The sequence below is a fragment of the Diplotaxodon limnothrissa genome, linkage group LG2 (genome assembly GCF_057381915.1).
Source record: "Diplotaxodon limnothrissa isolate DT_005_m linkage group LG2, D_limnothrissa_male_GT1.1, whole genome shotgun sequence".
In the NCBI taxonomy this organism is placed as follows: Eukaryota; Metazoa; Chordata; class Actinopteri; order Cichliformes; family Cichlidae; genus Diplotaxodon; species Diplotaxodon limnothrissa.
This window is the reverse complement of record NC_140597.1, coordinates 31,511,455-31,533,157: the sequence shown is the minus strand read 5'-3', so window position 1 is coordinate 31,533,157 and position 21,703 is coordinate 31,511,455. Positions and strand designations below refer to the sequence as shown.

The 21,703-nt window shown below is 42.6% G+C and overlaps 1 protein-coding gene across 4 annotated transcripts in view; it reads left to right on the top strand.

Annotated features, from left to right (window-relative positions):
• apbb2a (amyloid beta (A4) precursor protein-binding, family B, member 2a) overlaps window positions 1-21,703 on the top strand; it is a 36,880-nt gene continuing 15,177 nt past the window's right edge. For 2 of the 4 annotated variants that reach the window (XM_085371081.1, XM_085371104.1), the window contains exons 1-7: window positions 1-1,255; window positions 1,820-2,019; window positions 2,636-2,788; window positions 2,902-2,987; window positions 3,130-3,190; window positions 4,701-4,847; window positions 6,197-6,324. In XM_085371081.1, the coding sequence (XP_085227207.1) occupies window positions 1-1,255; window positions 1,820-2,019; window positions 2,636-2,788; window positions 2,902-2,987; window positions 3,130-3,190; window positions 4,701-4,847; window positions 6,197-6,324 (2,030 nt within the window). Of the gene's footprint in view, window positions 1,256-1,819; window positions 2,020-2,245; window positions 2,264-2,635; window positions 2,789-2,894; window positions 2,988-3,129; window positions 3,191-4,700; window positions 4,848-6,196; window positions 6,325-21,703 lie in introns of all 4 variants that reach the window. The other 2 variants (XM_085371089.1, XM_085371097.1) reach the window with 2 other exon arrangements.

The window sequence follows — 21,703 nt, the reverse complement described above, 5'->3', positions numbered from 1 at the left end:
ATGATGTCAGTAAAAACTCCTCCCCTCTCCCGCTCTGGCTCCTCGCCCTCCACCGTTGGTCTAGCGAATCGCAGCGGGGCCTCTGCCACCCCTCCGACCTCTCTCAGCCTTCGCTCATCATACAATCAGCTGCTTGGACGAGATGTCATTAAAGAGTCCATGGAAACCGGAAGTTCGGCCACCTTGCCGAAGAGCCGCCAGAGGTACGCGATGACCAGCGTGCGCAGCGCCATGGGGATAAGTGACAACTTGGCTTTGCTGTCTAAAAACCAACCTGTAACCAGAGGACGCGGCCTTCCCACCAAGTCCTCCTCCAGCTCCGCCCTTTACTCCTCTTCTTCCTCTTCCTCGCTGTTTAATACAACTAACCCCAAACTGGTGAAGAATGGCGCCAACATGCAGAGACGAGCTGAGAGCCAGCAGCTGGAGCTCAGCAGGGCCAATACAGAGGGCAAAATTGACAACGATCTCATCAATAATCCCACTTCAGACTGGCTAGAATTTGAGAAAGATAACTCGCAGCTTCCGCCCTTTCGAAGAAGGACCAAGAGCTTCTTGGAGTACCATGGAAAGGGCTGGGATCTGGACCTAAACCAGGGAAACAAAGAGGACAAGGGGGAAAAGAAGCAGCAGCCCTCCCCAGAGAAGGAACAGGCTAGTCCTGCGAAAGAAAGGGAGAGTCAGAAGGAGGAGAAGGCCAGCAGCAAGCAAACCTGCCAGGAAGAGAAGGAGGAGGTTGAGCCGGTGGCGGAGGAGGATGAAGAAAATGATGAGCCCACACCAACGGCAAGACAGCCACTGCTACCTGTGGTAGTCGAAGCCCCTCTTTCTTCCACCCCGTCTTCTTCTAGTAACAGCCCAGAGTGGGTTCCAGACAACCACAACCACCTGCAGAACCAAGTTCCAGCCCAGGTCAAAGAGGAGCTCTGCGCCCAGGTTCAGGCTAGCCCACGCAGCCCTGCAAAGCCTCCCCGAAGCACCCAGCCCCGGGTGATCAAGGTGGAGCTACACCCCAACAACGAGAACCAGTTTCTTCAGCAGTACCCACCCTCTTCACCTAAACAGGCCAGAGCTGCAGAGAAGACCACGCCTACCAGGAATCGTGCGCCCCCTCCTCAGCCTGAACCAGAAACCGGCCTTCCAAAAGTGGGCTTAAGAATGGATCTCACTCCTGAGACTCCATCAGAAGATGAAGACTCCAGTTGGACCACCCTATCTCAGGAGTCACCCTCTCCACAGACTCCAAAAGAGACAGGTTCAGTATATATATCTGTGTGTGTGTGTGTGTGTGTGTGTGTGTGTGTGTGTGTGTGTGTGTGTGTGTGTGTGTGTGTGTGTGTGTGTGTGTTTGTCTTGCCATCTGATCGTTCCCTTGAAAAATTTCCATAGCTGTGTCAGCCTTTAATCATGCCTCAATTACACCTTCCTTTCATTCCTCCTCTCTCTCCATTTCTCTACCTCCTACAGACTGTAAGCAAGTCACTTACTCCAGTGAAATACTGCTGGAACCTTTAAGCCCCCTGTAAACCCCATGTGGTGCAGAGATGATTAGGATGGGCATAATGACAGGATAGTGCAGATAGCAGTTTGCGAAGATGGAAGAGAATTCAGGAAGAAGAGAAGAGGAGGGCTGGCTGTAGTAAAATATTATTGTAGAGTATAAAGCACAAGTTCAGGGACAGGCTGACCACATCTATCTTGTGTTATATATGTGTTTTTATCTTGTTGTTTTTTTGTTTGCTTTATTTTTGCAGAGCCCATCTGTGTGTAATACTATCTGAATGATAGTATGTGTTTATTTGTCACTGTCATCCTGCAGCAGATGTATGGGTTGAAGGGGAGCTGCCCCCAGGCTGGCGGGAGATCTCAGACTCATCAGAGGTCTATTTTTGGCACGTGCCCACCGGCACTACGCAGTACGACCGACCTGTTGCCTCAAGCAAACACACCGTTTCTAGCAATGATGCTGAGAATGACCCACAACAGGTCACACAGGACTCCTTTAAGCCACCCAATGAGGTGAGACGACCCAGAGAACTAAATAGACTTCAAGATTAAAAGCACGTTTAAAAGTATAATGAGATCTTTTATGTATAAGATCTTAACAGCATTATGTATCTTAACGCTCTCAGTCAGGATTTAATTCTGCTGAATTTTAACCGCAGCAAACAGATGTAGATGCAGATGTTTAAATATAATGTATTAATGCAGATACTTTTAAAAAGTTCCCTGCGTTTTCTTTGAGAGAAATTTATGTTTAGATGTTCACTATATGGGATTTTCGTCCTTTGGAGATGTCAACCCTACACTTTTTACACTACATAACTACAAGCAGATGCTGATGAACAGTAAGATGTGGTTGAAAGGTCTGAAAAAGCTTCAATTTACAAATTTATTTTAAAAAAATGTTGCTTTTTCGAACAAGTCCATGTAGTGGCTTGTAAAAAAACCCAACACAAATTAAAAGACAGGCTTTACCATCTTCTGTGTTGTGTTTAGAAAGAATCCTCCATATATGAAAGCTGCTGCTGATCAATGATGTACCTTCCATCATCAGTCTGTTTGTGCAGCTCTGTGTCTCTCACCCTGGATCCCTTACGGTCTCTCTGTCATCACCCATCTGTCTCTCCCACAGCGCCCCAGCAGCCTGATATCCGACAGCTCCGTGGAGCCGGTACCCTCGCCCTCTGGATCCTCCCCCTCCCCTTCCTCCTCCTCCTCCACCCCTTTCAATGACATCACCTCTTCTGTACAAAGTCTCAACACCACCACCACCTGCACAGCCACCGTAAGTCACAATTATTGAAACTGTCTCTTTTTTTATTTGAGAAGAAGTCGGTTGTTTAAAAATACAAAGATTTATTTCCTTTCTGAATATCTGTTTTTTTTTTCATGCTCCAGGATCTAAAGGACTATCCAGTCTATCCTGATCCCAGTCTTAAGGCATTTGAAGGAGCTACTCTTCGCTATGCTTCACTCAAGCTCAAGTAATAGTCACAGACATACTCACACTTAGTGCTACAGACTTTCTTCTTGTGTGGCAAGGACTCAGTCATGATATTTTGCATGTATTCACGTGTAAAATGTGATTTTAATGTGGCTGTTTTAATCCCTGATGTTTCTCTGCAGCCCTCCTGCCCAGCTAGAGACAGTGGACCTTAACAGCACATTCTCTGATCCGGAGGCAATGGTAAGTTCAAAACAACAACATATAATAACACAGGCTTTATAATGGCATCTGAAATAACTATAATATGCTGGGATTTTTACTAAATAAAAATGCTCACTGAATAGAGAGCGTTCTTTATAGTTTGATTATTTGTTTTCTTGTGGTTTACTATAGCCAGCAGGGGCGAAGTTACAGGCATTTACAATACAGTTAAAGGCCCCAAAACAAGTAATGTCATTTGTGAGGAGGCTTATGAATAGCTTACATTTGTGTGTGTGTGTGCGTGTGTGTGTGTGTGTGTGCATGTGCGTGGTTTTATTTACACTTTAAAAACTTGAACCTTTCAAAAAAAGAAAATACTGCTAATGAGAGGAAGTCACCAGGCAGTGCATGCAATGATGTAATGCACCTGCTCCTTGCTCTCTCTTTCTGATTGCTGCAGTGCCACGCAGTGGTCACTTCATGAACTGACACATGGTGAACGCATTCACAGCAAAAGTATTTTTAGCTGCCCCCCTGTGGACGAATCTCATGTACACATGCTTAAGCATAGAGATGCTGTGATGCCTGAATATAAGAGCAGTCTAATGGAAGGGGATGCTACTTAACATATAACAATAGAGATAAAGAACAACAGAAAGAGCAGTCTTTTGAGTGGAAGTTGTTGGCTCAGATGGAACAAAATTGAGTATATTACAGCAAAATTATTTATATTTATATATCCCCCACCCCATTTATATAGCTCTGAGGGAATTGTGGGGATTAAGATATGGACTTAGAAAGTGTGAACGTTTATTGAGGAAGAAACCCAAAGGGAATTTTATGGCCAGTGGAAAAAAGATTGTGCGTGTGGGTGTGTGTGACAGCTTAAGAGATGCCTCCTCTCCTCAGCAGAAAAGAAACCTCCTTGATATGTTAGTGAGTGAGGAAGAGAAGAGAGGATGGTGATAGCTGCTGACCTGAGGCAATCAAAATTGCCCCCCCCCCCCCCCCCCCCCGGATACACACACACACAGACACACACACACAGTCTTTCATAGTTTATGTGTTGTCTTTCACGTCAGGCAGCTCTCAGTTACTGCTGAGTTGTTCCTGCACACTACACTCTCTCACTGTAAGCATTATTAAATTACAGCTGAAACTTCTGTGTGTGTGTCTCATATTCATGCGCTGTGTGGATTTGTGTACCTTGGTTAAAATTTAAATAAATGATAACAGTAATCATTGAAGTGTTTTGTGCACCTTTGTTTGTACTTATAATAAGATTATAACCATCATGTTACATCCTGAGATCTTTAATCATGGTAGCATTCAACAACAAGAAACACGAGCACTTACACAGGTTTTAAATAAACAACCAGAGTGCTTAAACCTATTTTAAAATGATCACCAAACATATCCAGTAAACTTGATCATGACAGTCTGTGGAGTGACATCCTGGACCTCACTCGTGTGCTGTAGTTGTGCACACACGTACACATATTTGTTGTGCTGATTATTAGCGATATCACAGAGTCTGTGTCTCTTCCAGTCATTTCCAGTGAGATCTCTGGGCTGGGTGGAGATGGCCGAGCAGGATTTGTGTGAAGGGAGGAGCAGCGTGGCTGTCCACCACTGTATCAGACAGCTGTCCTACTGCAGGAGGGACATACGAGACTCGGCCGGTGTCTGGGGAGAGGTCAGTCCAAAAGAGATCAGCTCAACATACAGTATTTACACTGTTTACATGTTTATGAGTCAGTATTGCTGCGTGTCAGTGGAGAACCAGCGTTACTGCCGGCTGCTTTGTACATTGATGTCCATCAATTTATAATTTTGTGCTATTAGACATTTGTTTGAAATGATGTCACAAATAGTGCATAAATTAAATTACAGTGATGTGTGTGTGTGATGTGAAATCATAATAGTTCCTTGAGTCCAACTGAAAATGCCTCGCAGGCACACATTGTAGGAAGAAGGTTTATGAGTGCACAACCTCTGATGTATATGTGAAGTCAGTGAACTGTTGTTCCTGGCTATTAGTGATGTGTCGGTCGCGAACGAAATAGCTCTTAGAGCCGGATCTTTGATGTGAACGACGCGAGCCGGCTTCTTATCGCGAGCCGTTTTTTTTTTTTTCCTTTCTCTCACCCTCTCTCTCTCTCGCACTTTTTTTCTGCTTCACTCCGCATGCGAGCCTTGTGCTTTGCGCTGGGAAGAGGGGGAGGGGCGGTAGTTACACTCGCAGTAGCACAGAAACAGAGCAGGAGGGAAAGAGAGAAAGAGAGCCAGGGACAACAGCATCACATTAGAAAGGTATAGTAATCATCCACAACTATTTTCAGTTGCAGACGATAAAGGATTCAGAAAGTTTATTCATGCAGGTCCATATGACAGAGAATATGCATCTTCTTTTTGTTTTCATATTTTAATTTATATTTAATTGTGTTGTGGTTTGCAGTGTTTTGTGTTGTTTCACTTTAAATTTGTTTAAAAGGAAAAAGCTGAAAATTTAAATAGTTAAAAGTTGAAATGTGAACAGTTGGTTTTTGTATTCAAAACAGTTACGAACTCTGAAGCACGTGGTGTGTGGTAGTAGTTAATTATTTTAATAGATATGAGTGCTTGTGTATAAATACACAAACAATACACACATGCTTTCAATTGTGTAATTTAAGTGATCTAGGTAGCTCTGATTTGGAAGTTCAGTTAAAGCTAGAAATGTGTTTTGGAGTTTGTATGTGTTTTGTCTCTAGGGGCCACCGCATATATTTATATATAAACATATATAAATAAAACCACTTTTTTTTACATTAGTAATTCCTTTTGTGCATAATTTTATATTATTGTTATTAATAAATTAATTAAAGCAACATAACAACCTGAAGAGCCGGTTCGGAGCCGAAGGAGCCGGCTCTATAGTTTTCAAAGTACTGTCAAGTTGTTTTTTTAAATCATGTTGCAACAAATTATATAACTTACCTCACAAAAACCTCTGGCTGGCTTGTGGATGACAGCACTGATGTATCCTTGGTTGCTATCTTGCAGGGCAAAGGGATGCTTTTAGTGCTTCAGGATCGCATGTTAACTCTTGTTGACCCTGATGATCGCAGCTTGCTCCACTCTCAGCCAATCAGCAGCATCCGTGTCTGGGGTGTTGGCAGAGACCATGACAGGTAGGGAGGACATTACAGAAATCTTTACTAAAACCATGCTGTTCTGTTTTTATAACTCTTCCGTTGTGGAGGCGATATTTTGATGACCTTCCCTGATGAATTTCAATAAACATGTGGTTTAACAACCATTAAAATAGTTTTAAGGTTTTCCAAAGGGTAACTGGAAGGGCCACCCTCATTCACTTCTGACACAAACCTAGTAATCTTGTTGTATAAGCAGCCCTGAAATATGACAGAAACTGTTCAGTTAAAAAAGAGTTTCAAGGGTTACTCCTAATAGACATGAGTAAAGAGTTAATGACTGCCATTCTTAGTGAAACAGACAAGAACCCACACAAACATGTTGAGCAGATAATCCTTCTGTATATGTGCAAACACAGTTTTATACGGGAACCTTTTAAACTGCATGTGTGTAAAACACTCAGGAGTTTTAACTAATCATCAGAGAACAGCATCAGCCTTGTTATTATTCAGTCTGTATTTTCACAGACTGTGCTAAAACTCCACAATTATTCCTAATGCTTCACTTCCACACTGAGGACCTATGGGGCCTTTAGTCATTTGGCAATATCCCATAGTCTTGGTTTTCACTTCTCACCATTGAGCTGACAGTGTGCTGAGGGCAGCGTAGCTGCTAATGAGGGGAGCTGGCCAAGCCCTCATTGATATGAGCCGCTCTGGGTTTCCATTAACCTGCATATTAACCTATACACTCGTGTGGAAACGTTAGCGCTGATGCATGGCATGCATGGATTTCATATGTATGAGACACCTATGTGCATTTGGAAGCTTAGCACAGACAGAGCAAAAGTCTTGTGAACACAAAATGCTAAAAATCTAAGCACTTTAAAACGTTTTGGTTTTTTTTTTTGAGGATTTACTTTAAAGATGTGTCAAATGAAATCAAACGAGAAGATGGGCTGGAGGTTTCAGTCCAAGAAACGGTCGGGTCCTGACATGTGTAATCAGCTGTTAAAGAATCGGGTGAAAATGGAGTTTAAAATAGAGTCTGTGTAAAAGGCTCACTCGCACTCAGCCATGCTTGTTACCCCCTCTCCTTCTTCCTGCCTCAGTGTCTCTCTGTCTATCTTATTTCCGTCTTTCTCTTTTAAGTACTGCTATAGTCTCTTTCTCGCTCTCTCTCTTTCTCTCTCAGAGCATCCCTCTCATCCTCCCACTCTTCTCCATCCCTCCTGTCTTCCTCCTTTTTGACTTCCCCCAACAACACTACAGCAACATTAGCTGTATGTGTGCGAGTGAGATAAAGAGAGTGAAATAAAGAAAGAAAGTCCCTCCACCCTCTTCCATCTCCGAGGATTGAGAAACTTTCAGTGGCTGTCTCTCTCAGCGGTAATGGATAAAGCGTGTAGTGGAAAGAGGAGGGGAGGGTCATCTCAGGATAGCTCTCCCTCTTATCCTTTATTCCCTCACTGCATCTCTTTCTCTCACTTATAACATTACAGCTTCCCCCACCACCACCACCACCCCCACCTCACCCAGCAGCTCTTTAAAATCTGCAGGGTGCAGTCTTGCATTCCTCTGCTTGGTTTTACGCTCATGACTTTTGGATGTACCACAATCAGAATGAAAAAGTCAGAAACACTCTTGCTCTCATACGTCACAAAAAGGAAAACATTTACATTCACTCTATTAGATACATGTTCATACATAAGTAACTAAAACAATATTTTCTTCAATGCTTTCGATATCCATTTAAGAAGTAAAGTGCTTAGCATGTGGTCCAGGGGACAGGATGAATCCACTGGGATTTTTTGTGAAGCTGCTTTCATGGTGATAAGTTGTTTGGGACTGATGTGAAAAACTGGATAGCTTGGCCTTCAAACCAGCACAGGGTGTTAAAGCTTTTCCATGTATGCAGCAAATTGTTTTACAGCAACCTGCATTGCAGTTTGTGCGTGTGCAATTGTATCTGAGATTATTTTGCCACAGGTTGGAATTTTTGCTCTGTTAGTCCTGCCACTAGAGTGCACTGTAATCAAAGCCTGCTCATGGAGAGAAGCTTGCAGCTGAATCCTCAAAAGTATATGTGAGCACCCCTGCTCCTGTGGACTGAGATGATCATTTTCTCCCGGGTTGATTATTTTAAACAGTGCCTGTTAAACAGCATTAGTAGAAAAATGAAAAACTTGGTTGTTTGTTTTACAGCTGTGATTTTTATTTATTCTTGTAGGAGTGTGCTTTTTCTGTCACTACTGAGTGATTAATATTTTTGCATTTGTTAATTTGCTCAGTTATTTTGTGACAGTCTTGGAGTGATACTGTGATCCTGTGAAGCGTTGGCGAGATGTTGCTGACGTCAGCTTCTTCGTGTCATGCGTTGCTTGGTTATTCTTCTTATTTTTAATGTTATGTGCTCTGTCTAAAAAAAAAAAAATGACTGACCCACACAAAACCCTAACATTAACCACATCTAATCCCTTTGTGGTTAAACTGGAGCCAGGTCTGTATAGAAGCAACTCCTGCAGGGAGGTTTGAAAAGTCTCCATAGAGCTGAGATTGTAATAGCAAAAACTTTAGGAATAGCCAGGTTTTGGTAGTCCACTATATGTTTTGTATGATTGGCAGCTCAGTGTGCTGCCTAAGTGGTTGACTTACTTGCCTGCACACTGTGTGTGTATAAAGTCAGACTGGTAATATTGTTAACTGACTGAAGCTGGTAGGCGGTGAAAGACATGCAGAAGAGAAATGTCTTTCTTAATTATGTTTAAAAGGCCATAAATTGACAGGGAAAGAGGAGGAGGCAGAGGTGAAAGATAAAGGCTGTTTCTGAAAGCAAGCATAGAAGATAGCTCGCACTTTGCTCTCTCTCCATCAGCTGTCTCTTTCTTTAACCATCTATCTGTGGAATATTCCCAGTCTTGTCCCGAATGTTCGCTCTCTCGCTCTCCTTCAGCTTGATTCAATATGAATGAGTCCCCCCGTCTCGTAAGCAGGGCGGGACGATGGTAGAGGAGGGGTTAGCGCTTCGATGAAGTCATGAGGCTATATCTGGAGCACTCAGCAAGTCTGACCGCGTGCACGCCCAAATTGCGCGTGCACGCTATTCACATTTATGTGTATGCATGCGGACTTGAACTGATGAAGTCATAGGTCTAAATCCGGAGCGCTCTGTTTGTGTGTGATGGTGAATGAGTGGGTGTGCATGTGTTTTCCCCCACTTTTCCCATCCCATCTTTCTGTCTGTGCTATTTCCACTCTTTGTCTCCAGCGCTCTTTCTGCCTCCCTCCTGTGCCATTGGCTGCACAGCTTTGCCTCTTCTTCTTCTTCTACTTCTTCTTTCTGACTCTCTTTCTTTGTCCTGCCACTGCACTTTAGTGGGGTTGAAGCCCCCTCTTTTTTCCCAGTTTCACTCAGACAAGAGAAGGAGAGACAAAGATAGGACGAAGGCGAGAAGATACTCAAGACAAACAGTGAGAGAACGGGGAATAAAGCGCGGCACTGCTTTTGAGAGAGTGTGTCGGGAATGATCAGCGTGATGGAAAGCCAATAAGAAAGGGAGAGAGGCATGCTTCCCTGCTTGCACTTTACACAGCAGGACCTCGCAGGACACTCTCCGGACCAGGCAAGCAAAGCGAGGGAAGCCGGCTGTAGGGGAAGATAGAGAGAGAAAAGGTGTAGCGGAAAAAAGTGGAGGAGGAGTGGGAGAAGGAAGGGGGAGGGGAAGAAAAGAGGGAGAGGAGAAGGGGCAAGAAGCCCCAGAGGATTAAAAAAAAGGATAAGAAGAAAAAGAGAGGAAGCAGACAGGAAGAGATTTACCCTGGGGTACTGCTGCGAAGGGGCTGTAGCAATGTCACCGCGGCGAAGGAGCTAACGAGGCAGAGAAGTAGTTGTCGGTAACGGGTCGAGGATGCCTGCTTGTGTGAGTACTCTGATCTGTAGTTCATTCAGTCCTCTATTCCCCATCTATCTATCCATCCATCCATCCATCCATCCATCCATCCATCCATCCATCCACAAAGCCATCTATACACTTACAGTGACCCATTACCACCTCTCTTTCCACCTTACTATCACCCTCTCTAGCCTTTCTGATGATTTCTAACTGCTCCGTTTGTTTAAAGGACACAGCACACGTCCCTTGGCCCTACTTTTTCTAATTAGCTTTCCCTTGATTTTTTCACTCATTTACGTCTCAGCTTCCTGCTGTGTGTTTGACTTCAAGCTGTGTACCTTGTCCCTCTGACTCTCTCTCTCTCTCTGGCTTGCCAGCAGGTGTAGGGATGCAGGCTGTCGGCAGCAGGTTTGCAGCCAGAGTCACTGAGACAAGAGCAAGACATTCATTCAGGGAGTCAGATGAGAAAGAAAAGGCATAAGAGCAAAAGAGAAAAGAAAAAGATGAAGTAGGCAAAGGAGGGATGAGAAAGACAGGATTAACGGGTTTGGATATGCTGCAGGGATTTTTTAAAGTGTCTGTCATGGCTGTTTGGAGCTGTTTGATATGTGTGTGTATGGGTGTGTAGGCTTGTGTGTGTGTGTATTCTGCAGACATATACATCATGAGCTTAAACCTTAATTAGTTTAAATACCTAGGTGTGTGTGTGTGTGTGTGTGTGTGTGTGTGTGTGTGTGTGTGTGTGTGTGTGTGTGTGTGTGTGTGCATAGCAGAAGCTACTATATGCATACAGGGAATTTCCCTTTCTCTCTCCTAGCAGAGGATGAGGAGGAGAAAGCGGGAAGAGGGATGAGCAGGGAAGCACTAAGCGTAGAACAAAAAGCCACAGAGAAATGATTTATGGCATCAGAGAGGCCCTGTCTTCTTGTTTTCGTGTCTTTGGCATGTGACACTTGTTAGGATTGAGACAACGCCGTTGAAAACCCAATAATGTACGTTTTTAATAGTATCTTTGCGCCAGCCTGCTGTCTATGTCCCTTTTTCTACTATTTAAATGAACTAATGTTACCTGTTTTCACTAATGGCTCAACGGCAGATGCTCGAGTTCACACCCACACACACAAGCAGAAACATATCATACCAACACACTCCAACAAATGCACACTGATTCCACATTTCATTCATATTCATTAGTGGGGAGCAGTGAGACCCTGCTCGCCTATTCCCTCCAGCGCTCGCTTATTTCCCCCCACTGCTTGACCTTCTATGGACAGGCATGGCATAGAGAAGAGAAGAGAAGAGAGCCCGTGTATCATAAATGTTTTAATGCTGAACACACTCTTGCGTTCTCCTCCATTTATGTCAGTGAAATGAGTTTGCATGTGCGTGTTTGACTTTTCATATCCGCTCTTCGAGCTGTTTCAGTCATGATGCCCCAGTGTAACCACAGCCTGTTTGCTGATGTCAAGGCCTTTGTGGCTTTAATTAACATGCAAGACCCCACTGATGGCCCACAGGGACAGAGCCCGAACACCTAGACCCACTCGATAGACGCCAGAGTGATTGATGACCTTTCCTCCCCAGTCCTGCACCGATTTGAGCCCTATGCCTACGTCTTTCTTTCCCGGCAAGTCATCGCTCCTCTGCGTCAGCTCCTTCCATTTACCCACAATCCATCACTCCCACTTCTCCGCACACATACACGCAGCCCTTGTCAGGATGTGTCCACCCAGCAACCCAGAAACCCTCATTCTCCAAAGGGTCATTATGATGTTGTGTCCCCTCATCTCTCTCCAACCCACAGTCCAATGTCTCACACACACACACAGACACACACATGCATTCACACAGACAGAGAATTACAAACAATAAGCTTTGCAAAAAAAGCTTCCTTCTTTCTCTCTCAGTTTGCTTTTTCACTCTCTGTCTTACATTAGCATTGTTAGGCACACCTGCTGTAATCCTTGTCTTCCTGACAGATTACTCCTCCCGTTCCCCCTATAGATTCCCTCCCTGGCCCCGCCAGCCAATAAATCTCCTCACAGATAAAACTCTCCCTGGTCCTAGCCATGGTGGGCACAGATGTGAGCTGATGTTAGCTGATCATACAAGGCTGAACGCAGCAGGACCCTTGTGCAGTCAGTGTCTGCCTGTAGCTCTTCCATTTATTCAGACTACAGAGACTGTTTAAGCTGAATATATTTGAATACTTTAACACTGTTTTGTTTGAGCTTTTGATTACGTTTTCAGCCGGCCTGCAGCAGACATGTCTACTATGATGACTATATCAGGTGGTAAATTAACCTCCTGTCATTTATTTTCAAAGTTTACACATTTAATGTTTCTTAGAAATATTACCTCAGCTCCCTCTACTCACAAAAACTCAAAGAAATGATTTAAAACCTCTAATTGGTAAACATGTTCGTGGTCCACTTGATTTGATAACAGCACTAAGCTGAACATTAAATGGATAATTGGTCGGCTCTGAAAGCTCAGAGTCTGTTTCCCTTGTTGCTTGTGTGGACTTTTACAAGCCAACTATAAAGGAACCCTAATCAAGTATAGTTTTAATTGCTCTGAAAATCTAACAGCATTTAATTGTACAGCTCAAATAATTCAGTGGGTATGTAATTAACGATTCTTTTCATTATGAATGAAAAATGATTATTATTTTCTAAAATGCATCTTTTTTATCTACAAAGTGCCAGTAAAACGCTGGAAAGTGTTCTTTATGCTCACAGTGACATCTTCAGATGTCTACCAATAATGCATACCCAAAAAATCAAACAAACTTTAATATTATATGAAACTATTTCAGATGGACTTTCTAATCATTTCAATTATATCTTCTATTAGGCCTTTTAGTTAAATTACAACAAATATAGCATTAGTAGTGTCTAACATCACAACTGCTATTGATAAAAGCATCCAGGTGACTTTTTGTTTTTCCTAGGGAGAGAATATCGATCATTCTCCCTACTGAGCTTCTTGTTGTTTGCAGTGGTGATGGACAGGCTGACAGCTACCCAACGCAATGGACAGTACACAAGAGAGGTAGAGAAAAGTGTAGACAGAGTGGAGTGGGCGGAGATGAGTGTAACGGGTGACTTGTGACAGAAGGATAGCAGTAAAAGGGAAAGAGAAAGCGAGACCTGCTATAATGTATGGTTTGGAGACGATGGCACAAAAAAAGGCAGGAGGTGGAGCTGGAGGTGTTAAAGTGTTTATTGGGAGTGACCAGAATGGACATGGATTAGTAATTCAATTTATCAGATGGACAGCTTAGGTTGGCCAAACCTAAATATGGAGCTGGCAGGCAGGAGGAAACGAGGAAGACCACAGAGAAGATTGATGGATGTAGTGAAAAAGAACGCACAGAGGGCTGATGTAACAGAGGAGGATGCGAGGGGTAGGGTGAGATGGAGGCAGATGATCCACTGTGGCGACCCCTAAAGGGAACAGCCAACAGAAGAAGAAGAACAAGAAGAACTACCACTCTGTATTTTTTCGCTGGTTTTGCCTGCCCCACCTGCAGTGGCTCTATGCCCCACCAGTGGGGCCCATGCCACAGTTTGAGAACCAATGATTTAAAGAGCTAGGTCTCAGATATTTCTGCCTGCAGCTAAAAAAGATGGGAATGAAATAGTGATGATCCGTTCTTTAAAAAAAAAAAAAAATCCACTTGAAAAATTCAACAGCAGCAACATTTCTTTAAAGCTGAACACAGCATCCTGTATCTTTAAAACAACTATCTGCATTGTGTTTGCTCCATTGAGGAATTCAGCAAATCCAGTGTACTCCAGTTTACTATATCGCATGTGCAGGAAATGTAGTGATTTATGGCACATGCAGCTAATTAGGTTACATGCAAATGATCCAAACGGCACAGTAACTCCACTCCACTAGTCACCGAATCCCTGCGCTCTCTCCCACACTTTGTGACACATGTTGGTAGGGTACATGAAGAGGGGCGTCTCACTGATGTGACATCTCACTGAAGCTTTGTCGAGAATATTGCGCTCATGTACGAAAACACACGCACGCGCTCACATAGTTGCACATACCAGTGAATTGTGATGTATAAATGATCAAGAGCAGAGAGAACAGCAGGACATCATCTTTCCCCTGCTCTCTCGTCCACCCAGCATCCCTCTTTTTTCCTCCCCCCACTCATCTCTTGTTCCCCTCTCTCTCTCTGTCTGTCTGTCTGTCTCACCCACCCACCTAACTCTACTCTTAAATATGTAATGAAAAATGACGAGTGTTGACACATGGGTACTGTGTGTGCTCCCTCTGCATGTTGCCCCTCCTTCCCTCCCTCGTTTGCCTCTCTGCCTCAACGAATGCTCGGATTTGGGTCACAAAGCTGCATCAAAATAAACTGGGGTTGCGTGTTTTCCTTCCTCTCAGTATAACATTTTTTTTTTTTTTTGTGAAGAGAAATTGGCCTCAAATGTATTTTGAGTTATCCTTGTGCTCAGTCATTTAAAACCATGCTGTATATAGTGCCGTATAGAGTGTATACAGGGGGGAAATGTCTGAGCTGTAATCAAGGGGGGAGAAAATGTTTATTATTTAGATGAAAAAAAAAGTCTTCCTAGAAATTACACCCCTCTGTAATCCACTCTATATGACCCAATTTAAACGCAGCTTTTTTGGATATGTGTGAGCGTGCACATATTTATCCGCCAAGGCAGAAGATGCTCAAATATTTTGAGGCGTTTGTATGCGCAGAAAGCCGTCTGAAGATCTGTGAAGTTGGCGTTCTGCGCGTAAAATATTAATAACCATTCAGATTGTCATTTGTAAAATGTTTTACATGTGTTCAGATTGCTTGAGGATGAATCAAATGCAGGCGTAGCTGCTGCTGTAAACAACATCAACTGGCTGCTCAATTCGCACAGGCAGCGTCGTGCGCCGCGTTCGCTGCTTAATACACCGTAGACAAGAGTTTTATTTTTATTTCGACTTGATTTTGTCCCAGTTCTTTGCCGCCTCTGGCAATATTGGTGATAGTGTGTTCTTGTCTCTCTGCCTGTGAGTGTGTATATGTGTGCCTAGAGAAACAAGGAGTATGTGTCACGTGGTACCTCTGATGCAGAGGAGGTTGGAGGGGGGGGACTCAAGCCCCGGGTGCTCGTTTTGCTTCTCATCTTGGTGCTGTAAACAAGTTTACGGTGTAGGATGGTAATTACGTGCAGACATTTTACATTAGGCTCTAATGGCTGTGGGTCATGACTAATTCACCAGGTCGCAGAGGGGTTTACCCTGTTCAGCTGTCGCACACAGGTTTAAGTGTCGGAGTGCAACTGTGGAAGAGGTTTAAGTGATGCTGCTTTCACTTAGTTCCAAATTAGCTCAAAACATGGACTCTCTTTTGTATTTTTTATCACTTTGATGCCTGCTATTAGAAGGAGCAGTTCCACGTTTTCTGCTCATCACCTCAGATATTTCAGTTTATATGCAAAAGCATATGCCAACAACATATATGAGGTAGCTACATGTCAGCAAGTCAACTTTAGTTACATTGTCCTAAATCACAGTTATGTCTTCTCCAAAGAACTGAAAGATATGATTCTGTAGGTAAGAGAAGGCGGAAAGTGCAGCGAAATCCAACATAAAGAAAAAGAATGACAAAGGAAAAGTACACAAGTAGTAACAAAAAATGTACTGGGAGCTTTAACACTTATAAGATCGAGCGTTATAAATGTTATTTTCCTCTATATTTCAGCACAAAGTTTTCTGTTAAAAACTGCTGCTATTAACCACATATTTCTAAATAAAATATCTAATGGGCCACTTCATCCAAGTCATTATGCAAAATTATATCAACTAATTATCAAAGGTGTAAATGGGCAATGATTGATTTTTTTTTTACTAATCTATACACAACTAAAAATACTGGAGATGCATGTTTTCTACAACTGGATTTTCCCATTTTTCTCATTTTGTGCGGTGAAACAAACAAATCCTGATCACAACTAATTTATCGACTCATAAATTGTGTCATGTGAAAAAGAAATTCTAAGATTTTATGTATCAAGACATAATAATAATTTATCTAGATTTATCTGGATTTTATACTAGGTTTAAAATATGGTTCCACCTCAGACGAACACATAACTTAAAACACTGTGTTGATATTTGTTTACAATTCCACACAACCGATACCTGTTCAGTTGTACCATCATGAATTTTAACATTTAACATGCTACCTGAGGCCTGTACAGTCTGAGCATGACCTCGGGGTGTGTTTCCGGGGATGCCCACTCCTGGGAAGTTTGGCAGCTGTCTTGAATGTTTTCCACTTGTGAAAATTCTTTTTTACTGTAGAATTATGGAAAATCTACAGTTAAATTGTTCAGAAAAGTCCTTATAACCCTGCCCAGACTGATGGGCGGCAACAGTTTCTCTAAGATCGCTGCTGATTTCTCTGTTTCTTGGCATTTTATTAACCAACACAACAAACTTCCAAAACATCTGCTTTTATAAAGGTGCTCAGACCTCCTTACGATCAGTTAATCAGAGGTATTTGATTCACCCTGTTAGTTTCTATGCGCGCAGTAACGGTATACTATAATATGTCATTTATCATTGTTCACCCAGACGCATAAAATCTTAGAATCAAAAGAGGATGTACTTCCCTTTTTACGTGACTGTGACTATTTAAAACACCGGACGGACACGAGGACTACAAAACTGATGACACACAACAAATAAACGGCAGCCTCTGCCATCAGTAAATGGCAGTCAACAAGGCGAATATCAGCCAATGCTGATGTTCTGTTGATAAGTCGGTGCAGTAAATACCTGACTGCGCACCACAACACAGCATCAATACTGCAATAAAACTAAGCTAATTACTGTCAGCAGCTCAGTACAGTCCTATTTGTAAAGGCTTTGTAAAGTGTGCACTTTGTGCCTCATGTATCTGGTTTTTATCTTTGATTTTTATGCCCTTTTTTATCACCATATTCTGCATTCCATTACAATAAACTACAATTTACTGCCGTGATGAGCCACATTTGCTGTTTTTTGCAAACACAATTATCGACACTCAGGGGTCCAATTTAAAAAAAACAAAAAAACAAAACAGCTTTTGTGCTGGAAAGTTAACTGAGTTTTGACTGACATGTGCAGATTATAATTGTCTGTAAGCAGCTTAGAATGGCTATGAAAGCATTTGTAGACCAGTAAACAGAACTGTTATCTCTAAATTTGTCTTCCAGTATTAACATCAATTTTTTTATGGAAGTCGAGAATTTGCACTGATAAAATTAGTCAGGTTTAATTGTGCATTTCCTTACTGTGGATGATTTTATCTTGCATCAGATTTTCAAGTAAGCTAGCAAACAAAGAGACTCACTCAACAGTTCAAAAAAAGTAGAATAATTGGAAGGAAACTGTTTCCAAATATCAATATACCTGACAGCTCTTTTGTTATTCTCTTTGCAGCATGATGAAAGGGCAATCCTCTAAATCGCTTTCTAGCTGTTGTTTCAGTGTCGCACATCTGTCACAGTTCGGGGCTGAAAATGGATCAGATCCACGTCTGCTTTGGACTCCAGCCAACGTCACAACAGTATCAATAATAAAAGGAAGTTTTTCTGTTGCAGTCAATAGGAAGAGTAACACAACACATGCATACGACGCACACACCTGGTCCTCGGTGTGGACCTTGGCTCTCGGTGGACTTTTTTGCTGACAGGAGCGCCCAGACGTTTCAAATCAGCATTTGGCTTTGCAATTAGCATATGTAAGTGCATTAGCATAGCGGCCAGCAGTATGCAGACACTCTGCAAAGCCGTTTGATAATTGAAGTCTGTGTGATGCCACGGTGCTCTGTGCGTTAGGGTTAGTGTGTGTGTGTGCGTGTGTGTGTGTGTGTGTGTGTGCGTGTGTGTGTGTGTGTGTGTGTGACAGATGGTTTGGAGGAGACATGAGTCTCTACTGAGCGATACTGGAAGCTACAGAGCAGAAGAAAGAGCTGCAGAGCTGGTCGGGGACTAGTTACATGTGTGCTGTTTTGACTGCCTCTTAAACAGCCTCTTTTACTGCACCAGTATTGGGACAGTTTAGCTTTATTACACCATTCCTGCAACCGAAGATGCATTGTGAAGCTGCTTACTGTAAAGTTTTCAAAACTACTTAAATTTAAATAATATCCTGCTGTCAGCAAAATTATCGAGCATTTTGATTGCTGTTTGACGAAAAATCTAAAGAAATTATTCTCCCAGCCCCACTTTTGAAAGAAGTTATTGCTAATTTACCTTCAATACTTGATTTACTGTATGTGTGTGTGTGTGTAGATAACAAAGACTGTGGATGTGCACATTTCTATTTGAAATCTTTCTCTTGCTTCCTGTGTCCTGTTGCGCCATCCTTACTCCTCACTTGTGTGTGTGTATGTGTACAAAACCACAAACTTTGCAAAGTCACATTAAATGTACTCATTAGCATAAATAAATAAATATGGTTAATGACATGTATGGCTTTTACACTTCCAATTAATAACCATATTGACTGCAAATTCTTTACCCATTATAAATGTATCCTAAGACACGAGTTGTACATCCACCCTCTGGAACTAGATCTAGACTGTTGTGGATTATACATTTTTGATCCAACTTTTTTCCCCTTACATTTTTAATCAGAATCTTATAAAATGGAGATATGATCCCAGTATTAATATGACAAACCTAAGCCATGTTTAGGCATGCCAGGATGGGATTCTCCTTCAGCTGTAGACTAGTACTACACATCGTGCTCTTAGAACCATGATGGAGGTGACAGTTGTCATCTCTGCAGACACTGACAGTTCTTTGTGACGTTCTCAAACCCAGTTCAGCGCACATCTGCAGCCGTGACCTCATTTATTCTCGGAGTCTTACACATCGTCTTCAGCCGAGGCTGCCTCGCAGCCATCAGGATCAAAGAGCGATTGGTAGTAGTGAGTCAGTCATCCTTTACTGAGCTCTGGAGGTGTGTGCGGCACAGAGAGAGAGAAAAAAAGAACGCACGAGTGGTGGGAGGCTTGCTTTAACTCATCTTTCTGCTTTGGTGCTTTCACACCTTTCATCTCGTACCTCTTTTTTACCTATTTTTTTCCCCTTTCCACCTCCTCCTTCACCATCCAGCCCTATTTCCATTCCTCTCTTCTCCACTCCCACTTTCATTTTGACTTTCTGGCCAATAACTCTCCTCTCTTGAGATCTTACCTCTCTATCCTCTTCCTTAACTTTTCCCTCTAAAATGCCCTCCGACGTCTATGAAATCTGTGTGTCATTCAGTTAAAAGCAACAATCCTCATCCTTTTCCTTTTTACAAGATAAATGGATAGATTGAGTCATCTTTTACCACTTACCTGCATCTGGGTTGCAGGGCCAAAAGTCTAATCATGCCCAAACCCCCTGTATGTCCTAGTTCTATCCTGGGGTCTCCTCTAAGTTCGACATGTTTGAAACACCTGAGCTTTCGATGTGGAGTAGTTGTTAAGTTCCTATCAAATGACTGAGCTTCGAACCAAGAAGCCCTTTGGAGGAAACTCATTTCTGCTGCTTGAATCCACAATCTTATTATTTTTTTGGTCACTACCCAGATATTTTGGCCTCGCCCAACTCTGTCTTCACCACTACTGACAAGTTAAACATCCTCATTAAATAGTGAACTGCATATTCCTAACTTGTGATTAAAATTTAAGGCAGAACTCATGATTTAACAGCTGAGAACCATGTCCTTAGACTTGGAGGTGGTAATTCCGGGGACTGGGTTCCAGTTAAAGTCAGTTGCATCTGCTTCTGGCTCACTTAAACTAGCTTTAGAAACTCGCACAGTGTTGGAGGAAAGCCAAGTTCACATGTTAGTTGTCTCTGTTTGTCATACAGTTTAACAGATGTGTAATTTAAAACTAGTGCTGTGATTACAGCTTACAAAGGTTACCAAAAGTCACCTGCCAAACTCAAAAACACCCACTGTGGGTCAGTGGCTTTACTGACATTTTCAATGAGTGACTGTAGAACTGAGACACCCGAAACACTTAAGTTACATCAGAAAATGTCATCTTTTCCTCTTTAAAAAACAACACATGCAACTGTTAAAAATGCAGCTGAGTGTTAATGAAATGACACCGCAGGAAGAAAAATGTAGCCAAGTTATCCTCAGACTGGCTGTAAAAGTCTAAATATATGTGGTGTGATCGTGACAGTACTGTAGGTTTTGTTAATGTGAGACTCTATTTGGCTTTTCATGTAGTTTTTTCATCAGTAATAAAACACTTGTAACTAGTTGAGACTGACACATGAATTAGTTCTGGCGCGAGAACAACAGGCTTTCATTTTTGAAGTAAATGGAGAGCAGTCACTTTTGGGCCATTCAGAATTTCTGACTCTGAAATGCAATTCCAAAGTGACAGACAGCGAATAAAGCAGGGAGCCTGAATTTGAAATGGAACAGAAGGCCGTAGAATCCGAGATAATGGGAACAGGGTGAGGAAAAAAATCATGAATGAAATTCAAACACAATGAGAAAGCAATGCATTTTAAAACGTGTGCAGATGCATTTACATGTGGTGAGTTAGAGCTTTTAGGTAGTTTCTACAAGTGTTGATTTAGTCTCCATGTGTCTCTACTTGTGTGTGTGTGTGTGTGTGTGTGTGTGTGTGTGTGTGTGTGTGTGTGTGTGTGTGTGTGTGTGTGTGTGTGTGTGTGTGTGTGTGTGTGTGTTAGTAGGTCTGCATGAATAAAGGCTGTTTGGAGATCAGCAGCAGTTCTGATGCTCTGACAATGAAGATAGGATTCCTGTTTGAAATAATCTACCAGCTGTTCTACCCTCCACACACACACACACACACACACACACACACACACACACACACACACACACACACACACGCACAGCTTCTTACAAAGTGGATCATCAAAGAATCAAAGGCAGTCAATGTTTGAATTAGCCCTCTGTTCTTCATTCAGCCTGTGCCTCTTTGTAGTGTTTCTGATAGTAGAGCATCACAGCCTATATTGCGTGCAGCTGTGATGAGTTACGCTCTCGATGTGAATCATTCTATGTTGCATGTTTTGTTTTGGGGGTTTTTTGTGAGGTGGATGTCTCCTGGTGTGGAAGAAAAAGTGAGTGAAAGAGTGAGAGATGGAGACGGCTCAGGGAAGTGAAAGCAAGATTAAAGAGCAGAAGCAAAGAGCTGAATGAAAGACACTGGGAGAAGGAAAAGGTAGAGGGAAATGGGGTAGGGTGGGTTCACGCGCCTGTGTGTGTGTGTGTGTGTGTGTGTGTGTGTGTGTGTGTGTGTGTGTGTGTGTGTGTGTGGTACGCAAGTATGCAGCCACAAGAAAGGTTTCCTGCGATATAATGTTGCAGAATGCTAATCCGCTGAAATGAAAAGTACACACATACATCACCTAACGGGAAGGCGGTGACTGAAGCGAAAGAACATTGTCTCTGTTTTTGACTCTGTATGTTTTGTGTATTAACGCTGCTGTTGTGTCTTTGCCTTCCCTATCCTCACCATCATT